Below are 25,154 nucleotides of genomic sequence, written 5' to 3'. Positions count from 1 at the left end.
AAAATATTAAAAAGACACAACAGCAAAACACACAAAACACACAAATAAAAAGAAGAAAACACAGAATAAGCCACAAATAGATACCTTTTTTGCGCTCTATCAACTCCCATCAACTCTTCCTCCATTCTCATGACAGTTGTTTAAAATTTTGCCCTAAAGCCAAACTAAACATTTCCAGGTCCAAGGGACCCAGAATAAGCCTGATAACAATTTTTTAATAAGCTTTGTGGCAAAAGTAATCACATAGGAGAGTCTCACTTGGTGAAGCACGGTTAATCAAACTAGGTTAATCACAAGTGTCAACCTCAAAACGTGAAATACTTGAATGGGCCTGGAAATTAAAAAAAAAGGAACAAATGGAACAAACAAATGATGCCTTTGTTTTTTTCACTTATCAGGATTTTGGTGAATTCATGAAGTCTAACCGGCTGGCACCATTTCCCAAGAAATCTAAAGGAAATGTCATCCCTCTAGAACGAAGTAGGCTGGCTGTCTTTTACACTTTAACTTTCACTTACATGTGTTTGGGGAGAGGGGGGTAAGGGGTCTTTTGTGTAAGGGTTAGAGGGTGGGTGGAGTAGATGGTCTTGTTTGTTTGAGGTGGGTGGGGTCTTGTGTGTATGGGTTAGACGGTGGGTTGAGTAGATGGTCTTGTGTGTTTGGGGTCTTGTGTGTATGGGTGAGAGGGTGGGTGGAGTAGATGGTCTTGTGTGTTTGGGGTGAGTGGGGTCTTGTGTGTATGGATTAGAGGGTGGGTGTAGTAGATGGTCTTGTGTGTTTGGGGTCTTGTGTGTATGGGTGAGAGGGTGGGTGGAGTAGATGGTCTTGTGTGTTTGGGGTGAGTGGGGTCTTGTGTGTAAGGGTTAGAGGGTGGGTGGAGTAGATGGTCTTGTGTGTTTGGGGTCTTGTGTGTGTGGGTGAGAGGGTGGGTGGAGTAGATGGTCTTGTGTGTTTGGGGTCTTTTGTGTATGGGTGTGAGGATGGGTGGAGTAGATGGACTTGTGTGTTTGGGGTGAGTGGAGTCTTGTGTGTATGGGTGAGAGGGTGGGTGGAGTAGATGGTCTTGTGTGTTTGGGTTGGGTGGAGTAGATGGTCTTGTGTGTGTGGGGTGGGTGGAGTAGATGGTCTTGTGTGTTTGGGGTCTTGTGTGTGTGGGTGAGAGGGTGGGTGGAGTAGATGGTCTTGTGTGTTTGGGGTCTTTTGTGTATGGGTGTGAGGATGGGTGGAGTAGATGGACTTGTGTGTTTGGGGTGAGTGGAGTCTTGTGTGTATGGGTGAGAGGGTGGGTGGAGTAGATGGTCTTGTGTGTTTGGGTTGGGTGGAGTAGATGGTCTTGTGTGTGTGGGGTGGGTGGAGTAGATGGTCTTGTGTGTATGCGTGAGAGGGTGAGTGGAGTAGATGGTCTTGTGTGTATGGGGTGAGTGGGGTCTTGTGTGTATGGGTGAGAGGGTGGGTGGAGTAGATGGTCTTGTGTGTGTGGGTGAGTGGAGTAGATGGTCTTGTGTGTTTGGGGTGGGTGGAGTAGATGGACTTGTGTGTTTGGGGTGAGTGGGGTCTTGTGTGTATGGGTGAGAGGGTGGGTGGAGTAGATAGTCTTGTGTGTTTGGGGTGGGTGGAGTAGATGGTCTTGTGTGTTTGGGGTGGGTGGAGTAGATGGTCTTGTGTGTGGGGGGTGGGTGGAGTAGATGGTCTTGTGTGTTTGGGGTGGGTGGAGTAGATGGTCTTGTGTGTATGGGTGAGAGGGTGGGTGGAGTAGATGGTCTTGTGTGTATGGGTGAGAGGGTGGGTGGAGTAGATAGTCTTGTGTGTATGGGTGAGTGGAGTAGATGGTCTTGTGTGTTTGGGGTGGGTGGAGTAGATGGACTTGTGTGTTTGGGGTGAGTGGGGTCTTGTGTGTATGGGTGAGAGGGTGGGTGGAGTAGATAGTCTTGTGTGTATGGGTGAGTGGAGTAGATGGTCTTGTGTGTTTGGGGTGGGTGGAGTAGATGGACTTGTGTGTTTGGGGTGAGTGGGGTCTTGTGTGTATGGGTGAGAGGGTGGGTGGAGTAGATAGTCTTGTGTGTTTGGGGTGGGTGGAGTAGATGGTCTTGTGTGTGTGGGGTGGGTGGAGTAGATGGTCTTGTGTGTATGGGTGAGAGGGTGGGTGGAGTAGATGGTCTTGTGTGTATGGGGTGAGTGGGGTCTTGTGTGTATGGGTGAGAGGGTGGGTGGAGTAGATGGTCTTGTGTGTGTGGGGTGGGTGGAGTAGATGGTCTTGTGTGCGTGGGGTGGGTGGAGTAGATGGTCTTGTGTGTGTGGGGTGGGTGGAGTAGATGGTCTTGTGTGTATGGGTGAGAGGGTGGGTGGAGTAGATGGTCTTGTGTGTATGGGTGAGAGGGTTAGTGGAGTAGATGGTCTTGTGTGTGTGGGGTGGGTGGAGTAGATGGTCTTGTGTGTGTGGGGTGAGTGGAGTAGATGGTCTTGTGTGTTTGGGGTGGGTGGAGTAGATGGTCTTGTTTGTTTGGGGTGGGTGGGGTCTTTTGTGTATGGGTGAGAGGGTGGGTGGAGTAGATGGTCTTGTGTGTTTGGGGTGGGTGGAGTAGATGGTCTTGTGTGTTCGGGGTGGGTGGAGTAGATGGTCTTGTTTGTTTGGGGTGGGTGGGGTCTTTTGTGTATGGGTGTGAGGATGGGTGGAGTAGATGGACTTGTGTGTTTGGGGTGAGCGGGGTCTTGTGTGTATGGGTGAGAGGGTGGGTGGAGTAGATAGTCTTGTGTGTTTGGGGTGGGTGGAGTAGATGGTCTTGTGTGTTTGGGGTGGGTGGAGTAGATGGACTTGTGTGTGTGGGGTGGGTGGAGTAGATGGTCTTGTGTGTATGGGTGAGAGGGTGGGTGGAGTAGATAGTCTTGTGTGTATGGGTGAGTGGAGTAGATGGTCTTGTGTGTTTGGGGTGGGTGGAGTAGATGGACTTGTGTGTTTGGGGTGAGTGGGGTCTTGTGTGTATGGGTGAGAGGGTGGGTGGAGTAGATAGTCTTGTGTGTTTGGGGTGGGTGGAGTAGATGGTCTTGTGTGTTTGGGGTGGGTGGAGTAGATGGTCTTGTGTGTGGGGGGTGGGTGGAGTAGATGGTCTTGTGTGTTTGGGGTGGGTGGAGTAGATGGTCTTGTGTGTATGGGTGAGAGGGTGGGTGGAGTAGATGGTCTTGTGTGTATGGGTGAGAGGGTGGGTGGAGTAGATAGTCTTGTGTGTATGGGTGAGTGGAGTAGATGGTCTTGTGTGTTTGGGGTGGGTGGAGTAGATGGACTTGTGTGTTTGGGGTGAGTGGGGTCTTGTGTGTATGGGTGAGAGGGTGGGTGGAGTAGATAGTCTTGTGTGTATGGGTGAGTGGAGTAGATGGTCTTGTGTGTTTGGGGTGGGTGGAGTAGATGGACTTGTGTGTTTGGGGTGAGTGGGGTCTTGTGTGTATGGGTGAGAGGGTGGGTGGAGTAGATAGTCTTGTGTGTTTGGGGTGGGTGGAGTAGATGGTCTTGTGTGTGTGGGGTGGGTGGAGTAGATGGTCTTGTGTGTATGGGTGAGAGGGTGGGTGGAGTAGATGGTCTTGTGTGTATGGGTGAGAGGGTGGGTGGAGTAGATGGTCTTGTGTGTATGGGTGAGAGGGTGGGTAGAGTAGATGGTCTTGTGTGTTTGGGGTGGGTGGAGTAAATGGTCTTGTGTGTTCGGGGTGGGTGGAGTAGATGGTCTTGTGTGTGTGAGGTGGGTGGAGTAGATGGTCTTGTGTGTGTGGGGTGGGTGGAGTAGATGGACTTGTGTATTTGGGGTGGTTGGGGTGTGATCAGGAAGGGGTAGGGGTCTTTTTTGGTTTGGCTTGGAGAGTCTGCATGTTCCTTTGCTGATATTAACTGGAGCGCAAGTGGAGTTTCTATCAAAATAATTTTCTGCTTTGATCCAAGGAAAAGTCACTTCATGGATCATCTTTTTTATCATTTTTGTGATTGAATGAAGTAGGACTGCCATTGGTTCTCCACTGGAAATGGAACTTCGGTACAATCTGTACCTTAGCCTCCGACTACAGTGATTACTAACCTGTGCATCCATCGCAAAGTGAAGGGAATCAGCTGTTAACGTGCGACACGCAATGACTGAACTTTTCCCCATCCCTTTGATACACACACTAATTAAGGGTGTTCGGAATTTAGGTTGTTATGCGACCTTGGTTGCTACGCTGACGCGCGCGCTCGCAATTTAGGCGGGAAAAAGCGCTTCCGGTTTGAAAATGGCGGGCTTTTCAGGGCGCGCGCGCGTTTGTTTACAAACTTTTCACCGGTTTCATTTTTCCCCCTTTTGCGACAAGATGTCTCGTTTTTTAAAGGGTTTATTTTTTTTTATACAATTTACCATGCTCATATGCTAAAATGCCGCCAACTGGGCGTAGCAAAAAAAGGAAAAGATGTGTGAACGTGCCTCTGTTCCTAGTTTGTAGCCAAAGTGCCATGTTTTTATAATGTACTGTGTTTAATGGTGCCTGTTTTTCTGTACCAGGTATGAGAAGGCTTGAACGCTGCACACGGCACTGCCCCCTTGTCATCAGTGACACCTTGGTTGGCAACATGATGCAGGTATTTAATCACCAGTCCCCTAATAGGCACAACAGGTGCACAGCATACCCAACATGATGCAGGTATCTAATCACCAGTCCCCTAACAGGCACAACAGGTGCACAGCATACCCAACATGATGCAGGACACGCCAAATGTTCTCAACAAATAGTTTGTGTTGATGGTGCGTGTACACAAAGACCTACAGTTGTCAACTAAAAGTTGCTCAAGTTGATATAGCTTGAAGCCTGTGCTTTCTGTTTTCGACTTTTCCATCACACTTCTGCAGTACCCTTCACCCTTACTGTCTCTCTAGATCTAGAATTGTGAAAAAGAGAAAACATATTTGATATTTCTTATGATACGCATTGTATCCTCCATTCAATCAGAGCGAACACAAAAATCTGAAAATTTTAGCGAGAACGTAGAATAGCATAGCTATATAGAGCAAATTGTCACTGACTAGAAAATGGGAGCTATTCTCGCTTAATGAACGTGTCGCTTCATAAAGCCATTGCATTAGGTGCCGCACTAGAGAAGATGGCTGTTAAGAGTTGGTCGCTATATAGAGGTATAAGATATAGCGCATAGAGACCGATACATTACTCGGGTGGGTACTTTATGGCTCTTGCCTGACAGTTGGTCGCTATATAGAGGTATAAGATATAGCGCATAGAGACCGATACAGTACTCGGGTGGGTACTTTATGGCTCTTGCCTGACAGTTGGTCGCTATATAGAGGTATAAGATATAGCGCATAGAGACCGATACAGTACTCGGGTGGGTACTTTATGGCTCTTGCCTGACAGTTGGTCGCTATATAGAGGTATAAGATATAGCGCATAGAGACCGATACAGTACTCGGGTGGGTACTTTATGGCTCTTGCCTGACAGTTGGTCGCTATATAGAGGTATAAGACGTGATGTCACTGTACAATCCTATCATGTGTACAACTCACCGACCACTAGCGTTAGTTTCGTTCGTCTGCGTATCTCCCACACGGCCCCCAATATCAGAAAGAGGCCACACACACCAGCCGATGCAACATAAACCGCGTTATCTATGAAGCCAGTCTGAAGAGTTACCTCTTTTGTTCGGGTTTCGTTGGCATGCATCGTTTTCTTTTGTTGGGAAAATGTTTTTCTGATAATTGCCTGAGAAAAACAGTTTATTTGAGCTTTGACTTATTATTCAAATTTGCGGATTAAGCCAGGTAAATTTGGCGGTTTTGTCTCTGGTTGTGTACTTTTTGGGTTTAATGCCAGGTGATGTATGTCAAGCGGTTTAACGCCAGGTGATGTATGTCAAGCGGTTTAACGCCAGGTGATGTACAATTTGCGGTTTGGCGCATGGCGACGTGCAATTTGCGGTTTGGTGCATGGCGACGTGCAATGTGCGGTTAATCGCCTTGTGACGTACAATTTGCAGTTAATCGGCTTGTGACGTACAATTTGCAGTTAATCGCCTTGTGACGTACAATTTGCAGTTAATCGCCTTGTGACGTACAATTTGCAGTTAATCGGCTTGTGACGTACAATTTGTGGTTAATCGCCTTGTGACGTACAATTTGTGGTTAATCGCCTTGTGACGTACAATGTTCGGTTGATTGGCGTGTACGTTGTACTCGTTATCATCTAGTGATTTTTATTTGAGGCTTTGAGGCTAGGTAATATGCAGTTCATGCTGACGCATTTGGGGATACTCAATAAAGTTGTTTAAAATGATAAAAAAATAAGCCTGATAATCTAATTTCGTGTGTCTAATAGTTTTTATTTACTGCTTAGTGCTTCTATGTAAATAGCCTACCTGCCTTATACCAAATGCGTTGTTGATGTAACCATGTAAACATTCCAAGTAATGTGTTGCGCTCTCGTAATTTCCAATAACCACAGCACCCACCGATAACTAGTCAAATATTGCATAATTAAATTAAGGGCACCATAATATAACCGGCCTCCATCAACCCTCAACAATACACAACACAAAACGTTGTCGTCAACCGGCTTCGCGACAGGCCCGCACATAAGCATGGGTAAAAACCAGCGGTGCGCCTAGCTGCATATACCTATTTCACAAAAGGTTGTCAGTGCAAATGGCGAATAGCAAATGGTAAATGGCTTGTGGGTACTTTTTATTTGTAAAATTAAAGGTGTTAAATAAAGTCCAACAATTTCAGTGCCACGCATTGGTAACCTTTAATGGATAATTGTTTTGATTTATCTATATTCTTCGAGACGCATAGCTACTTTAGGTAGTAGAACTGCTATTTGCCAATCGCCGTTTGCCATTTGCACTGACAACCTATATTGAAATAGGTGTATATTAGCCACGGCGTTTAAGCCTGAAGTTATGCGGTGGCTAATATATGCAGCTAGGCGCTTCAATGGTTTTTACCCATGCTTACATGCGGGCTTGTCGCGAAGTCGCGAAGCCGGTTGATGACAACGTTTTGTCATTGGACTGTGTACATAAATTCTACTTGTTAGACAGTGATTCAAGCATATGCAACCATTGATACGTGTGCTCGAGTAGTAAATTTTTTAGTAGTTTCATATTTTATGAGGTATTATGAGTTTTTGTTACTCATTTTCGCGGTGTTTGTGAATTGGTGTCCAATGCTCTTGATTCGATAAAAATAATGAAACACTGAAAATTTAAGGAAACTGTGAGGTGTGTTTACCTCTCGGTGTGTTGTTTGCCCCTGCGTGTATTGTTTACCTCACGTGTTGTTTACCTCTTGGTGTATTGTTAACCTCTGTGGGTGTTGTTTACCTCTCGGTGTGTTGTTTACCTCTCGGTGTGTTGTTTACCTCTCGGTGTATTGTTTACCTCTCGGTGTATTGTTTACCTCTCGGTGTGTTGTTTGCCTCTGTGGATGTTGTTTACCTCTTGGTGTGTTGTTTACCTCTCGGTGTTTTGTTCACCTTTCGGTGTGTTGTTCACCTCTTGGTGTATTGTTTACCTCTCGGTGTGTTGTTGACCTCTGGGAGTGTTGTTTGCCTCTGGGTGCATTGTTTACCTCTTGGTGTGTATTTTACCTCTGGGTGTAGTTTTTACCTCACATGTTGTTTACCTCTCGGTGTGTTGTTGACCTCTGGGAGTGTTGTTTGCCTCTGGGTGCATTGTTTACCTCTTGGTGTGTATTTTACCTCTGGGTGTAGTTTTTACCTCACATGTTGTTTACCTCTTGGTGTATTGTTTGCCTCTCGGTGTATTGTTTGCCTCTCGGTGTGTTGTTCACCTTTCGGTGTGTTGTTCACCTCTTGGTGTATTGTTTACCTCTCGGTGTGTTGTTCACCTTTCGGTGTGTTGTTCACCTCTTGGTGTATTGTTTACCTCTCGGTGTGTTGTTGACCTCTGGGAGTGTTGTTTGCCTCTGGGTGCATTGTTTACCTCTTGGTGTGTATTTTACCTCTGGGTGTAGTTTTTACCTCACATGTTGTTTACCTCTCGGTGTGTTGTTGAACTCTGGGAGTGTTGTTTGCCTCTGGGTGCATTGTTTACCTCTTGGTGTGTATTTTACCTCTGGGTGTAGTTTTTACCTCACATGTTGTTTACCTCTTGGTGTATTGTTTGCCTCTCGGTGTATTGTTTGCCTCTCGGTGTGTTGTTTACCTCTGTGGGTGTTGTTTACCTCTCGGTGTGTTGTTTGCCTCTGGGTGCATTGTTTACCTCTGGGTGTTTTGTTTACCTCTGTGGGTGTTGTTTACCTCTCGGTGTGTTGTTTACCTCTCGTGTTGTTTGCCTCTTGGTGTATTGTTAACCTCTGTGGGTGTTGTTTACCTTTCGGTGTGTTGTTTACCTCTGTGGGTGTTATTTACGTCTGGGTTTGTTGTTTACCTCATGGTGTATTGTTTTCACCATTTTCACGGTCTCATCCGGATACTGCTGCACAGCAATATAGTCGTGGACGAGAAAGTACTTGAATGGACCGGTTGGGAATTCTGTGGCGTATGCATCTATCTCAAGCTCTGAAGGAAACGCAAAAACTATTTGCACCTATTTCAAACAATTTCACCTATTTCATTGTCAGTGCAAATGAAAAATCTACGACCGAAAGGTGTATGTTTACTTTTCGTAAGAAAGGTGAAAAATAAAATCAAGCGATGCCTGAGACATACATTGATGACGGCTTGAATCCTACGAATATCCGAATTTTTCTGCATTTGATATAATTCTATTGGGATCCATGGGTCCCTCCGATCGTTGAATTGCCATTTTCTAACCGCCATTTGACGTTTGCACTGACAACGGTTTGTGAAATTGGTGTATTTGGTGTATATGTGGACTTTTTGAATTTTGATCACAAAATAAACGAGGGGGAGTAAGGAAGATTGGCAGCTTGTTTTGTTCCAGGCCTTTAAAGTTCACAGTCCTTATCTCGCTGCTGGTGCCTTAGAAGGTCATTAGAATGTATAGCCCCATGAGACCATGATGTAAGAGAACGAATCCCCCGTATTAGGGTATGTTCCAATGATGACGTCCGTGAAAGCTATTTTTAGAACAACCAGTTATTTTAAGATAGGCCTCTGATTGGTCAGCGCTCACGTTTCCTAGCAACATGAGTCTTACGCGCGATCACATCTTAAGCGATGTGAACCGGCAAAGGCTGTTATGGAAATCTTTTTGACCGAAAATACCTCCTTTTTTACGAACGCTGTGAAAATGATTTTCCAGAGAATACGCTGGCTTCTATCGACCGTTTCTCGGACATTAAAGACATTAAATTGCATAGAGTGCGCGATTTTAGGCGTGGGGAACTTCACCAGTAAACGTTTTCAAAGCTAATTCGCAATAAAAAACAACAATAAATCAGAAATCTGTGTTTTCAACACACAATTCTCTTCCAATTCTCTTTTAATGAAAAAGATACATCCAGAACTTAATACCATTATATTCACACCGATATTGTGGTTATTTAGACAGGCATTTAACAAATAAAAGGTTTCAAGTCTTTATAATGAAGTAAACCGTATTCCAGTGACAAGGGTTTCTTGAGTGACATTTCTGAACATTTGCCTGAAGAATTGAAGTTCACTCATCTAAAAAATATTGTAAATCAAAGAAAATTAAAGGCCTTCTTGTATTAAAATACATAACATAGACCCAGAGAAATTCTATTGCAGAGAAAAAGAACTTTTTAGTAGTCTGCACGATGCACATCTTAAATGAACTCCAAATTCTCTGTCTCCCCGACGTCTTCCCTTTCAATTATTTGATAACATTTAGATAACTTTAAAATAATTAGATAACTTAACAGATACCAGGACACCACCCTACGAGTAGCATTGTGATCATGAGCATTGAAGAGCAGCTAAAAGGATAAAAACAGGTAGCGAACGAAGTAAAGAAGTACAGAGGAAAAAAATTTGTTGTGATAATGTTCTAGCCAAATATGGCGCGACGAATCATTAATGGATGCTATGATTGATAAGTTCGGGCAATCTTAAAATAGCTTTCTAGGACGACATAATGGGCCACGGGGATTCGTTCTCTTACAGCATGGTCACTTAATAGCCCTTATTAACCCTCTTTGAATAAAACGAGGAATGCGCTGACCTTGGTAGATCCCCCCCAGGTTAGTCTCGGTTGAGAAGAAATTCTCCGTCCCCAACTGCAAGGCCACCTGGTGACGTATGGAATGTATGTTATTGTTGTAACAACAGCTAATTGACTGCTAACAACCTTGGACTTGATGGCCCAGCCCAAAGTGATTTGATAGTGGTACATGGTAGGCGATAGTGGTACATGGGAGGTGGTACATGGTAGGCGGTAGGTGGTACATGGTAGGCGATAGTGGTACATGGTAGGTGGTACTGGTACATGGTAGGCGATAGTGGTACATGGTAGACGATAGTGGTGCATAGTAGGCGGTAGGTGGTACATGGTAGGCTATACTGGTACATGGTAGGCGGTAGGGGTACATGGTAGGCGGTAGGGGTACATGGTAGGCGGTAGGGGTACATGGTAGGCGGTAGGGGTACATGGTAGGCGGTAGGGGTACATGGTAGGCGGTACTGGTACATGGTAGGCGGTAGGTGGTACATGGTAGGCGATAGTGGTACATGGTAGGCGATACTGGTACATGGTAGGCGATACTGGTACATGGTAGGCGATAGTAGTACATGGTAGACGATAGTGGTGCATGGTAGACGATACTGGTGCACGGTAGGCGATACTGGTGCACGGTAGGCGGTAGGTGGTACATGGTAGGCGATACTGGTACATGGTAGGCGATAGGGGTACATGTTAGGCGGTATGAGTACATGTTAGGCGGTAGTGGTACATGGTAGGCGCCCATGGTAGGCGATAGTGGTACATGGTAGGCGGTAGGGGTACATGGTAGACAATAGGGGTACATGGTAGGCGATAGTGGTACATAGTAGGCGATAGTGGTACATGGTAGGCGGTAGTGGTACATGGTAGGCGGTAGTGGTACATAGTAGGCGGTAGTGGTACATGGTAGGCGATAGTAGTACCTAGTAGGCGATAGTGGTACATGGTAGGCGATAGTGATACATGGTAGGCGATAGTGGTACATGGTAGACGATAGTGGTACATGGTAGGCAATAGTGGTACATGGTAGGCGATAGTGGTACATGGTAGGCGATAGTGGTACATGGTAGGCGGTAGTGGTACATGGTAGGCGATAGGGGTACATGTTAGGCGGTATGAGTACATGTTAGGCGGTAGTGGTACATGGTAGGCGCCCATGGTAGGCGGTAGGGGTAAATGGTAGGCGACCATGGTAGGCGCCCATGGTAGGCGGTAGGGGTAAATGGTAGGCGCCCATGGTAGGCGGTAGGGGCCCATTGTAGGCGCCTTCGGGTAAACGGAAAATTGTTCACCAAAAGACACTTTTTTTGGTGTTTTGGTGATATACGCCGAAGTCTCTTACCTTTTCTCCAACTAGAGATACTTCCTGACCGATTTCGTTAGATGCGAAGGCTGCTGTTATTTGTGCGTTAAAGAGCGACATAAGTATAGTCCCCACGATCATCCAAATTATGCCGACCATGCGACCTATGACTGACACAGGGGATTTATCGCCATACCTAAGATCGTAGTAGAATATGTGATTAATGTTAATTGGTGGTGATGGTGGGAATTATGATGATGATGTCGATGGTAGTGGTGAAGGTGACGGTGATGATGATAACTATGATGATAACAAGATGTTTATGTAGTGATGATGAAATATTTATGATGCAGTTTTGTTAGGACAGTTATGATGAGACGAGGATAAAAAGTGAAAGACTTGCATTTATCATCGTTGTTGTATAGTAGTATTTTTGCCTATTTACTGTCGATGAATTTTGTAGGTTGTGGTGATATTGTTGTTTTCTTACCCGACTGTTGTCATAGTGACGAAAGACCACCATACGCCGTTAAGGGCCCCATGAGGAAATGGTCGCGAGAACTGCTCTGAGTTTTTATGCATTTCCTGGAACGAGTATGGTTTAAGTATACAAAAAGATAGACAGGAAAAAAACGCCCAACTTGCATGACAAATAATCGGGCTTGAAAATTAGTCATGGGCCTAAGACCCTAAAGGGACAAAGGCTATCATATATTTTCTGAAAGCTTGTTTCATGTACTTTATGTTTTTATATAATAGCCAAAACGGTAGCTGTCATGTAGAAATCACGTGATCAAATGACGTCACTATCAATACTACACTAGAAGAGATGAAAAGTCCCACCTATTTAAATCTTAAATCGCTTGGGCTATGACAATAAAACTTACAGACAATGATCACCAGCATGCAAATAATCGTCACACTCTATTTCGAGTGTGATGGAATAATTTATGACGTCACAATGACATAATTACTATTTTTGCTTAACCCATTGACTTCTGGCTATTTTTGAGCTGAATTTACAAAAAACAGACTGAAAACAGATACCTCCCCCCTATTCTGAGTTTTATACAGTCAAAGTCAAACACAGCTGCACCTAGTCAGCGGTATCCTAGCTTTCAACAGTGTTGAAAGAACTAGATTAAACAGCGAGTAGTGACGTTGTGTCTGTACGAATGCATATCTAGAAAGACTGTCCGTATCCACACGCCTCACTAAGAATTAATCCAGAAATAACATTATTTTTGTAATATGTGATACTTAGATACATCTTTCATTATCTTTTACCGTTTTCCTATTGCTCGGCCCATGAACTAAGTGTTTTTCCTTGAACTGTTTAGAGTGGTTTTCATTAACCCGTGAAATAAAGTATGATAGTCAAAGTGCAATAGTCAGGAAAACACAAAAGAGAACAATGGGATTAGAACGCAATAAAGCGTAATACGCTAAAGTGTAGTTAGTCCACGGGTTAATGGAAATCATTCTAATACATCTATTTTAATTAAGTTTTGACAATAAGAAAATGGAAAATGGAACAAAGTTTGACTAACTATGTTGTTTTCTGGTGTCAAAAATGGCGTATTCACTACATGGGCCTCACTGAAAACCTAGATAGCCTCACTGAATGTCAAAACAGACACAGGACTTGTATTCTTTAACCAGTAGTGTAAGGCATTTGTAATTTTCTATTTTCTTATAGTCAACACTTATTGAAAATGGTGTATACTTTAGAAATATTGATCCGATTTTATTACAAGATGGGATGAATGAAATGCATCAATTCAAAGTATGCGACTACCTAATTCACAGTACTTAACAGTGTAATTTGGAAGTGAAGAAAAAGAAGAAAATCACTAGTGCAGGAAAATCACAGTTTAGTTTTAGCCCTCGTAATCATGTTCAAAAATAACTCCATGTTAGATTTTATGCTGGAACTAAAGTGAAAAGTCGTTTTATTTTTCTTTTACTTGCTTATGCTTTGCTGTGGTATCCGTTTTGCATGTATAATTTTTTTGCCTTCGGTTAAGGTAGGCATACTGATTCGCATCTCAGTATTTACCATTTGAATCTGAATATACCATTTGTAAGATTCCGCAACTGAAGTACTGCAAATATGATTTTTTAGATAATATTATTTTCAATATCCTTAACAAACCATCACTTTATTTCGTATGCAATTCATATGGATACTAACACATTAAAGAAATAAACAATAATCGACTTTAATAATAATTTGCAGATTATTTCAACCGAACAAGTGTTATACCAATATTTGGTCATAAATACTTGACTGCCTTAAGATGCTTATTTGGATAGTAATTTCGACAGTGATAATCCAACCCAAAAATGCTGCCCCTAGCCACAATTACCAGATGAATTCTCACTTATGCAGGTGAAGTTGGAGTCGAATTAGCAGGGCTCATTAGAATAATGGTAATAATAAGCCTTCTGACACCAGGGGCCTCGAGTAATCTGTTGTTTTCTGGTATTCAGTTTGCTTGCCCACTAAATTTTTCGCACTCTTGATTGGCACTTTTAAAGGTAAAAAATATTTTCTTTTCGATTTTTTTTTTGTTTATCTGAATATGTTTTTCAAATAAACTGCAAATAGTTTTTTGTAATCTCGGAACAATTGTTTATTAAGTTGAACTGAATTTCCTCACCATCTTCCATATATATATATTTTTCTCATGGGTTTATAGAGTTTGACTAAAAAAGTAAACCACTATGGTGACAGAAAGAATACTTTGAAACTGAGCCCCCAGCTTCTATTTGCCCTTTTCAACCAAAGAAAGATGAAGTTATTATTCCGTACAGAAAGAGATTGTTTTTTTTTGTATGCTTAACATATCAGCCAGTAATATTACCGCTTGTTGTGAAAATTGTTTTCAACTTGCAGAACGAAGTAGGTTTTGAGAGCTTTAAAATTAATTATTGATTTGATTCTAGTTCACAGTAGTCTGGAAACACCATATTACCAAATTAAAAGATGCTTGGTATGAATTTCTGTTGAGCATCTTGTCCCGTTTTTGGTAACAATATGTGTTGATAATCATGATCAATGCGTAGATGGCTTACGAAAGCTCACTTACACTTTGAAAAATAAAATACATTAAAATTTACTTACAATGCCCCAAACAAGAGTGCCTGCAGAAATCGCTATTAACACCATAATGATAAGATATGGGACAGAACGCACTGCCATTTCGGTAAAACTGATCTTGCCACCATTCGTTTGCACATATTCAAGAATCGCCGGTCCTGGCGAGCGGTGAAATGCCAAAAATCTCCGCAGGTATTGTATATTCACACCAGTTTTGGTGATGACGGGAAACACCAATCGCGGTACTATGTTGGGCATGGAGTGTCGAATAAACAGCTCTATCTCGGCTGATGACGACACGTTCATCCTCGTAAAGTTAAGTTTGACTTGGTCACCGCAACCACAGAATGTAGAAGCCAACGCAAAGTACTCCACCAACTCTCCTTCGGGTTCGCTCGCTGTGTTATTCTTTGGATATATGTAAGGAATAAGAGTGTTCCAGTAGATTTGCAACACTGCTAGATCCTTTGGGCAAATGGTGATATTGTCGGCCCTAAGTCCAAACCCTATGATGGGCAGTAACAAGATTCTAATCTTAAAAAACATTTCACGAGTTGGGCGAATGGAGGTTAAGCCGGCAGGGTAAAAACATTGTACTGGTGTGCGAAAACCCGACTCGTGTTAAGATAATTATATTGTTTATTCTATCAATTCACCTCTGATGTCTATGTAATTTACCATCTTTTGGCAATGTGCCGTCATACTAATTGCCTATTATTGTGTGCGACGCGTGGCCACCAATACAAAGTTTTTTTTAGGCGCCTATTCCGCCGTGTTCTGAGGCGCTTATTCCGCCGTGTTCTGTGGCGCTTATTCCGCCTTGTTCTGAGGCGCTTATTCCGCCGTGTTCTGAGGCGCTTATTCCGCCGTGTTCTGTGGCGCTTATTCCGCCGTGTTATGAGGCGCTTATTCCGCCGTGTTCTGAGGCGCTTATTCCGCCGTGTTCTGAGGCGCTTATTCCGCCGTGTTCTGAGGCGCGAGCATTTCTTTCCCTCGTAGTTTGTGTAGTACAATTCATGTCAATTAGAAAGCATGTGTGTCTCACATCCTCAATAGTCGAGGTTTCCACGCTAGCGCGCGTGTCTGGGCTACGCACTATAACGACGAACTAACTTAGTACTGCGAGTTGTATATTAACTAGAAAGATATTCTATCAAAAGATGTGCCGCTGGGCATCAATTTTAGAGCTTTTGAAGCTTAATCGTCCATGGGTTAGTAATCTTTTATTGCGTCTTAAATGGTGTATGGTAGAACAATAGCAAATCAATAGAATATTTGCGTTGATAGCGACCAGTACCTGTTAGTTACCCGACACAAAGGAAAGCTTCAATACACACACCTGCTTTTTTAAGCGCTACACTCCCCTCCTTTTCCCCCCTATCCCAACTCATCCCTTTCCGATTGACCAATAGATGTCACCATCATTTGTCTTTTCTTTAGCATCTAGAACCTTTGTCTTCACACTTGATGAAGGAGGCCCTAACGGATGACGAGGTGTTGGAGTGCAAGGGAGTAAGTTATGTTAAAGTCCCGTGCAAACAGAACCTGAACACCATGTGTGGTGGTATTTCGAAGCAGCTCTCCAATATTTAGTTATTATTATTCTTTTTTGCCAGGAATGCTGTCCGATATTGGCGCTGTCTACACGGGGCCTATAGAAATGCAAAGTGTAGATAACTTTTCACTAAAAACTAGCAAATAAAATACCTTAGGTCTCCGGGAAAAGATTTCAATTTTAGTGAAATTGTATTTTTTAAATTCTTTTAAGTTATTTGCTATTTTTATCTACCAGCCGCTATTTCAAAATCGACCAAAAATACCCTGTTATTGGTCTATCAAATAAAAGCTGGAAATTTCATGAGTCATGAGAATTAGGGCAAATGATTGATTGACCCATACTCGTTGTTCTCTTTAGGTGATCTACAAGCTGCAAGCGATGGAGAGTAGAAACGACGTCCTGCCCATCACGATGATGGGTGTAAGGGGGAAAGGGCCAAAGAGGTGTGTTTACGCCCCTTGTATGGGGGCCAGGTTCTACACATAGTTTAAGCGATAGGGGGTTGTCACCCTAGTCAGTGAGTTATCGTCTTATTGTTGCTAGTCACATTACACCAAGGTGAAAAGCCAGTCCTGTTCTAGCCTTTAATGTCCATGCTTACTTTGTCAGGTTTAACTTGTATGACCTCCTTATAGCCTTTAATGTCCATGCTTACTTTGTCAGGTTTAACTTGTATGACCTCCTTATAGCCTTTTATGTCCATGCTTACTTTGTCTGGTTCAACTTGTATCACCTCCTTTTACAGGGATGAGCAATACCGGCAATTGTGGGCGGAGCTTGAGATTTTCCTGGAAGCAGCGAGTAAGACTTCAAGGAATCATGAAAGGGTAGGAATTATAATTCAATCTGGATATTAATATCTGGATGTTACTGTCTGGAAGTTACTATCAGGATATTAGTGTCTGGATATTAGTATCTGGGTATTACTGTCTGGGTATTACTATCTGGTTACTAACATCTGGATATTACTATCTAGATATCCATTTGATTATTACCATCTGGATATTACCATCTGGATGTTACCATCTGGATATTACCATCTGGATGTTACCATCTGGATGTTACCATCTGGATATTATCTTCTAGATATTACCATCTGGATATTACCATCTGGATATTATCTTCTAGATATTACCATCTGGATGTTACCACTTAAATATTACCATCTGGATGTTACCATCTGGAAATTACCATCTGGATATTATCTTCTAGATATTACCATCTGGATGTTACCATCTGGATATTACCATCTGGATGTTACCATCTGGATACTACCATCTGGATATTATCTTCTAGATATTACCATCTGGATATTACCACCTGGATATTATCTTCTAGATATTACCTTCTAGATGTTACCATCTGGATGTTAACATTTGGTTATTACCATCTGGTTAATAACATCTAGATATTACCATCTGGTTATTACCATCTAGATATTACCATCTGGATGTTACCATCTTGTTATTACCATCTGGTTATTACCATCTAGATATTACCATCTGGATGTTACCATCTGGTTATTACCATCTGGTTAATAACATCTAGATATTACCATCTGGTTATTACCATCTAGATATTACCATCTGGATGTTACCATCTGGTTATTACCATATAGATATTACCATCTGGATATTACTGTCTGGGTATTACTATCTGGTTACTAACATCTGGATTTTACCATCTGGATATCCATTTGATTATTACCATCTGGATATTACCATCTGGATGTTACTGTCTGGAAGTTACTATTAGGATATTAGTGTCTGGATATTAGTATCTGGGTATTACTGTCTGGGTATTACTATCTGGTTACTAACATCTGGATATTACCATCTTGATATCCATTAGATTATTACCATCTGGTTATTACCATCTAGATATTACCATCTGGGTATTACCATGTGGATATTACCATTTGGATGTTTCCATGTGGTTTATACCATCTATATATTACCATCTGGATATTACCATTTGGATGTTACCATCTAGATATTAACATCTGGTTATTACCATCTGGATAATACCATTTGGATGTTACCATCTCGATATTACCATCTATATATCACCATCTGGATATTACCATCTGGATATTACCATTTGGATGTTACCATCTGGATATTACAATCTGGTTATTACCATGTGGATATTACCATCTGGATATTACCATCTGGTTATTACCATGTGGATATTACCATCTGGATTTGGGTGTTGTTTAGTTTAGTTAAAAACGTTTCCCCAATATATCTTATTCCTTCCTTCAGTGGAAAAGTTGTCATAGTGATATTGTGTTTTAGGTTTACGAGTGCCTCAAGACGCCAGGGAGCCCGTCACTCAGTTCCCATAGCAGCCCGCGAGCCACGCCCACTGACGAGCTCGAGAGTGAGTCTTGTGATACATTTTAACATTTTTAAAAATTATATTTAAACAAAAATACAATACACGTAATACAATAAGCTTTATTTAACGAGATTTACATAATAACCGTTAAAACTGTTTTCTAACCTATTGCTCTCAACTATTCTACTACAAAATGATAAAAATGCTTAGAAATAGCAGAGTTGTAAGACAATTATACAAAAAAACTGAGTAACCCCACATACTACTGTAGACAAAGTACAGACGACAAGCAAAACATCCGACAACAAAATTTCACAAATGCACAACAATTAACTTGCAAACAATAATGGCAAATGGCAAACGGCTTCACCGCTTTCCCGTACCTTTTCAAACACATCGGCATTTTAATGCATGTTTATTGCAGTGTTTACCAAAGATTTTCTCCGTAATTATTATTACAACCAACAATATTCCTATTCAAACTTAAACATTAAGTGATCCGGTGTCAGTTAAGCTTGCAAGTCACGGAAAACAACTCGACCCTACCACTCCTCCCTCTTGTTGCCTGGCTACCACCTCGTGCTTCTAGCGAGAGATACTGTAAACCAAACCCTCTTGTTGCCTGGCTACCACCTCGTGCTTCTCGCAAGAGATACTGTGAACCAAACCCTCTTGTTGCCTGGCTACCACCTCGTGCTTCTAGCGAGAGATACTGTAAATCAAACCCTCTTGTTGCCTGGCTACCACCTCGTGCTTCTAGCGAGAGATACTGTGAACCAAACCCTCTTGTTGCCTGGCTACCACCTCGTGCTTCTAGCAAGAGATACTGTGAACCAAACCCTCTTGTTGCCTGGCTACCACCTCGTTCTTCTAGCGAGAGATACTGTAAATCAAACCCTCTTGTTGCCTGGCTACCACCTCGTACTTCTAGCGAGAGATACTGTAAATCAAACCCTCTTGTTGCCTGGCTACCACCTCGTGCTTCTAGCGAGAGATACTGTAAACCAAACTCTCTTGTTGCCTGGCTACCACCCCGTGCTTCTCGCAAGAGATACTGTGAACCAAACCCTCTTGTTGCCTGGCTACCACCTCGTGCTTCAAACACGAGATACTGTGAACCAAACCCTCTTGTTGCCTGGCTACCACCTCGTGCTTCTAGCGAGAGATACTGTGAACCAAACCCTCTTGTTGCCTGGCTACCACCTCGTGCTTCTAGCGAGAGATACTGTAAACCAAACCCTCTTGTTGCCTGGCTACCACCTCGTGCTTCTAGTGAGAGATACTGTGCACCAAACCCTCTTGTTGCCTGGCTACCACCTCGTGCTTCTAGTGAGAGATACTGTAAACCAAACCCTCTTGTTGCCTGGCTACCACCTCGTGCTTCTAGCGAGAGATACTGTAAATCAAACTATCTAGTCCATCCCTCTCCATGATAAACCCTCCCACATTATCCTCAGATATATTAGCTGGCTTTGTAACATTTAAGCATGCAAGTTATGTTTTTTTCTTCAGGGCCTGGTGGTAGTATGTCCAGTAACGATCTCGCCTGGAAAGAAATAGACAGGTAAACACAAACTACGTCATGGGCTCCACCCACGTCAATGTCAAGACATTGGATTCTTGGTCAAGTTGCACATTATTGTTTGACACGCTTTAATTGGTAAAGTGTTTGTTTGATATGGTTATGTAAAGTAAAGTTATGTTAAGTCTATTGTGTGACATGGTTGCGTATCGTGACATGTAAAGTCTATTGTGTGACATGGTTGCGTTTCGTGTCTGTGCTTTAGATATCAGGGTATGACGGAACGAGAAAAGACGGACTTCAATCGCGGGGACACAAACAATGATTACTTTTTCAAGCGTGGTCGCAATACCCCCGACATCGACCGCGCACAGAAAAAAATCCGAGCCGCGGAGGCCGATAAATCGGACGCTTTCAAGTCTACAGGTAAGCACCCATGATTTACAGTTTTGATGAAAGAAATGCACTAAGGAAGCTAGTGACTGTATTGGTGGCAACCTTGCGCGCGCTTCGGTTTTTAGCGGTTAAATGACAACAAAAAGCAATTTAACGCTTACGAATCGGCTAGAAAATTTTCTCTTTAGCGTGACGGGCACAGTCATTTATGTGTTTATTTAAAAGTCACATGACCTCTAAGTGCATGTCGCCTGTTGAATTGGGAGGGGCATTCTTGCTCCAATGCGCATTTGAAATGTACGGAAACGGCTATAGAATTTAGTGTCAGGTATTTAAAAAAAAAGGGGGGGGGGAGTTTTTTTATGAAATTTTGGAGTTTTTTTTAATTTTGGTTAGGCCGTTAAAGCCAAATCCTGCCCCCCCTGGTCGTTTTTTTTTCGTGATAGTTATATTGCCTGTGGTTTCCCCAGGTGACATATCAGCAGCACCATCTCTCCTTTCTCTTTGGACGAGTAAGATCAACTCCCTCGCCGCCAAACGGCACGAGGAGTTCGCCGGGCGCGCTGAGTCCAGTGGCGGCGGCAAGGCTGATCTCTACCCGCACCTCAACATTGACTCCAGCGCCAGGTACACACGTGCTTGACACACGTCGCGCAACACTCGTCGCGCAACACTCGTCACGCAGCACTCGTCGCGCAACACTCGTCGCGCAACACTCGTCGCGCAACACTCGTCGCGCAACACTCGTCGCGCAACACTCGTCGCGCAACACTCGTCACGCAACACTCGTCACGCAACACTCGTCACGCAACATTCGTCACGCAACTCACTCCTTGGGCTGATCCATACCCACATCCCGATAGCGTCTCGAGAGCCAAGTACACGCTTATGTGACGCAGCACACAATACCATTACATCTACACGACCATAGCAGTATTTGAACGTATGTGACACTTGCGTGAATTTTTGTCACGCAAAATACATTAGCATAACATCAACACAACAGCCACATTTCTCGTTTAACGGCATATATTATGAGCCCATTCAAATGCCAGAATAAACACACATTTTGGCCGAACTAGTCTAAACAGGTCTTTATTACCTGTAAGAAACATTTTCTAGCTATCCTCCGTTTTTAGCGTCTCGTCTTTCCTCACTTCCTATCTCGTCTTGCCTTTCCTTACCCCCTATCTCGTCTCGTCTTTCCTTATCCCCTATCTCGTCCGTCTTTCCTTACCCCTATCTCGTCTCGTCTTTCCTTACCCCCTATCTCGCCCGTCTTTCCTTACCCCCTACCTCGTCCGTCTTTCTTTACCCCTATCTCGTCTCGTCTTTCCTTACCCCCTATCTCGTCACGTCTTTCCTTACCCCCTATCTCGTCTCGCCTTTCCTTACCCCCTATCTCGTCTTGTTTTTTCTTACCCCCTATCTCGTCTTGTTTTTCCTTACCCTTATCTCGTCTCGTCTTTCCTTACCCCGTATCTCCTCTTGTCTTTCCTTACCCCCTATCTCGTCTTGTTTTCCTTACCCACTATCTCGTCTTGTCTTTCCTTACCCCCTATCTCGTCTTGGTTTTCCTTACCCCCTATCTCGTCTCGTCTTTCCTTACCCCCTATCTCGCCCGTCTTTCCTTACCCCCTACCTCGTCCGTCTTTCTTTACCCCTATCTCGTCTCGTCTTTCCTTACCCCCTATCTCGTCACGTCTTTCCTTACCCCCTATCTCGTCTCGCCTTTCCTTACCCCCTATCTCGTCTTGTTTTTTCTTACCCTCTATCTCGTCTTGTTTTTCCTTACCCTTATCTCGTCTCGTCTTTCCTTACCCCGTATCTCCTCTTGTCTTTCCTTACCCCCTATCTCGTCTTGTTTTCCTTACCCACTATCTCGTCTTGTCTTTCCTTACCCCCTATCTCGTCTTGGTTTTCCTTACCCCCTATCTCGTCTCGCCTTTCCTTACCCACTATCTCGTCTTGTTTTTTCTTACCCCCTATCTCGTCTTGTTTTTCCTTACCCTTATCTCGTCTCGTCTTTCCTTACCCCCTATCTCGTCACGTCTTTCCTTACCCCCTATCTCGTCTCGCCTTTCCTTACCCCCTATCTCGTCTTGTTTTTTCTTACCCCCTATCTCGTCTTGTTTTTCCTTACCCTTATCTCGTCTCGTCTTTCCTTACCCCGTATCTCCTCTTGTCTTTCCTTACCCCCTATCTCGTCTTGTTTTCCTTACCCACTATCTCGTCTTGTCTTTCCTTACCCCCTATCTCGTCTTGGTTTTCCTTACCCCCTATCTCGTCTCGTCTTTCCTTACCCCCTATCTCGCCCGTCTTTCCTTACCCCCTACCTCGTCCGTCTTTCTTTACCCCTATCTCGTCTCGTCTTTCCTTACCCCCTATCTCGTCACGTCTTTCCTTACCCCCTATCTCGTCTCGCCTTTCCTTACCCCCTATCTCGTCTTGTTTTTTCTTACCCCCTATCTCGTCTTGTTTTTCCTTACCCTTATCTCGTCTCGTCTTTCCTTACCCCGTATCTCCTCTTGTCTTTCCTTACCCCCTATCTCGTCTTGTTTTCCTTACCCACTATCTCGTCTTGTCTTTCCTTACCCCCTATCTCGTCTTGGTTTTCCTTACCCCCTATCTCGTCTCGCCTTTCCTTACCCACTATCTCGTCTTGTTTTTTCTTACCCCCTATCTCGTCTTGTTTTTCCTTACCCCCTATCTCGTCTTGTTTTTTTCTTACCCACTATCTCGTCTTGTCCTTCCTTACTACCTATCTTGTCTTGTTTTTCCTTACCCGCTATCTCGTCTTGTTTTTCCTTACCCCCTATCTCGTCCCGTCTTTCCTTACCCCCTATCTCGTCTCGTCTTTCTTAACCTCCTATCTCGTTTCGTCTTTCTTTATCCCCTACCTCGTCTTTTCTTACCCCCTATCTCGTCTTGTTTTTCCTTACCCCCTATCTCGTCTTGTCCTTCCTTTCTACCTATCTCGTCTTGTCTTTCCTTACCCCCTTTCTTGTATTGTCTTTTCTTACCCCCTATCTTGTCTTTTCTTACCCCCTATCTTGTCTTTTCTTACCCCTTTTCTCGTCTTGTCTTTCCTTACCCCCTATCTCGTCTTGTCCTTCCTTACTACCTATCTCGTCTTGTATTTCCTTACCCCCTTTCTTGTATTGTCTTTTCTTACCCCCTATCTTGTCTTTTCTTACCCCCTATCTTGTCTTTTCTTACCCCCTTTCTCGTCTTGTCTTTCCTTACCCCCTATCTTGTCTTTCCTTACCCCCTATCTCGTCTCGCCTTTCCTTACCCCCTATCTCGTCTTGTTTTTTCTTACCCCCTATCTCGTCTTGTTTTTCCTTACCCCCTATCTCGTCTTGTTTTTTTTCTTACCCACTATCTCATCTTGTCTTTCCTTACTACCTATCTTGTCTTGTTTTTCCTTACTCGCTATCTCGTCTTGTTTTTCCTTACCCCCTATCTCGTCTCGTCTTTCTTTACCCCTATCTCGTCTCGTCTTTCTTTATCCCCTACCTCGTCTTTTCTTACCCCCTATCTCGTCTTGTTTTTCCTTACCCCCTATCTCGTCTTGTCCTTCCTTACTACCTATCTCGTCTTGTATTTCCTTACCCCCTTTCTTGTATTGTCTTTCCTTACCCCCTATCTTGTCTTTTATTACCCCCTATCTCGTCTCGTCTTTCCTTACCCCAATCTTGTCTCGTCCTTTCTTACCCCCTATCTTGTCTCGTCTTTCCTTACCCCCTATTTCGTGACTATACAGCACTTTACACCTGTGTTCCTTTTTTTTTTTTTTTGTTCAGTGGCAGGGGAACTCCTGTAAAGACCTTATGAATGAGCCTAACAGATAGAGTGATATGGGAGATGGTGTTACGTGACATGATAGATGGCGTTACATAACATGGCAGAAGACGTTACGTAACAGCTGATGGCACTGCTTTACATGAAAGATGGCGTAACATGATAGATGATTGCGTGACACCATAGAAGGGTTTGGTGTTGGAAATGGAATGCGTATATAGCTGTTTCAAAAAAAGTTGTAAAACTCTACGTACCCAGACTGCTAAGTTGTATGTGTAAGTGCACAAATGTGCTCGTTGTTCGAGTTTGCGAGTTGATATTTAGCTTTGGACATTCGTACTAGCTTTCAGCAAAGCTCTGTTTTTTTTTTTCTTTTGATTACAGCATCTACAACAGCGAGGTATCAATAAAGTATATTTTGCTTCTAGCCAAACTACCTTTCATTCAGGGTGCGTAGGCTTTAGCGACCGACAAACTATATTGAAAGAGCTGTATGCTGCTATTATTTCAAGACCCATGTTACGGCTTTGTTCACAGTCTTCGTATCGAAAGGAATAATGATTAATGATCTGTCACGACATTAAACACGCAGTGGAATAGCCAAAGCCAAGCCTTTTTTTGTCTGCTCTAAAGATATTTGCAATAAAGATTCACGAGACTCGCCCAGTAATGTTACAAGAGACCATTGCTTATCACACTGTGTCGTGAAGCTACTATTGCAGTCACATGACAGATGGCAAGGACAACCACGAAATATGGTAAAGCTTTGTTTCGCGGTACATCATGGGGGGTCCCTTTGTGTCCTAATCCATCAGTCCACAATCATCCCATTGGGCCCCCACTACGGCATGACGTCATGATGACGTATATTTCTCATCGAATAGGACATAACCTACCCTCCTGCGCAGAGCTTTCTGTGTCGCTCGTCTTGTCGTACTTCTTATAAGGGAGAGTAAAAACCTGTAGTAGTAATAATAATAATAATAATAATAATAATAATA

The 25,154-nt window shown here is 43.2% G+C and overlaps 2 protein-coding genes across 10 annotated transcripts in view; one reads left to right on the top strand and one right to left on the bottom strand.

The window, feature by feature from the left end:
* LOC5509407 (integrator complex subunit 13) overlaps window positions 1–24,819 on the top strand; it is a 35,926-nt gene extending 11,107 nt beyond the window's left edge. Inside the window, exons 13-22 of the mRNA XM_048733378.1 lie at window positions 399–480; window positions 4,515–4,591; window positions 15,974–16,045; window positions 16,449–16,534; window positions 16,837–16,918; window positions 18,389–18,473; window positions 19,944–19,995; window positions 20,219–20,379; window positions 20,820–20,976; window positions 24,156–24,819. Of these exons, the coding sequence (XP_048589335.1) occupies window positions 399–480; window positions 4,515–4,591; window positions 15,974–16,045; window positions 16,449–16,534; window positions 16,837–16,918; window positions 18,389–18,473; window positions 19,944–19,995; window positions 20,219–20,379; window positions 20,820–20,976; window positions 24,156–24,186 (885 nt within the window). The 3' untranslated portion in view covers window positions 24,187–24,819. The remainder of the gene's footprint in view (window positions 1–398; window positions 481–4,514; window positions 4,592–15,973; window positions 16,046–16,448; window positions 16,535–16,836; window positions 16,919–18,388; window positions 18,474–19,943; window positions 19,996–20,218; window positions 20,380–20,819; window positions 20,977–24,155) is intronic.
* LOC116616299 (potassium voltage-gated channel subfamily F member 1) lies at window positions 4,332–15,743 on the bottom strand. Of its 9 annotated transcripts, none has more exons than XM_048733381.1 (8): window positions 14,558–15,743; window positions 11,921–12,015; window positions 11,470–11,626; window positions 10,131–10,197; window positions 8,412–8,542; window positions 6,378–6,476; window positions 5,657–5,725; window positions 4,332–4,888 (listed from the first exon to the last, which is right to left on the bottom strand). In XM_048733381.1, the coding sequence occupies exons 1-8, from the start codon at window positions 15,077–15,079 to the stop codon at window positions 4,883–4,885; spliced, it is 1,146 nt and encodes a 381-aa protein (XP_048589338.1). In that variant the 5' UTR covers window positions 15,080–15,743; the 3' UTR covers window positions 4,332–4,882. The 9 variants fall into 9 exon arrangements, 4 of the variants coding, with proteins under 4 accessions (XP_048589338.1, XP_048589336.1, XP_048589337.1 ...); XM_048733379.1 differs by having other exon boundaries at window positions 5,530–5,725; window positions 14,558–15,742; XM_048733380.1 differs by lacking the exon at window positions 6,378–6,476 and having other exon boundaries at window positions 5,530–5,725.
* Window positions 24,820–25,154: the final 335 nt, after the last annotated feature.

The sequence above is a fragment of the Nematostella vectensis genome, chromosome 10, assembly GCF_932526225.1.
Source record: "Nematostella vectensis chromosome 10, jaNemVect1.1, whole genome shotgun sequence".
NCBI lineage: Eukaryota > Metazoa > Cnidaria > Anthozoa > Actiniaria > Edwardsiidae > Nematostella > Nematostella vectensis.
This window is presented reverse-complemented; position numbering and strand designations above follow the sequence as displayed.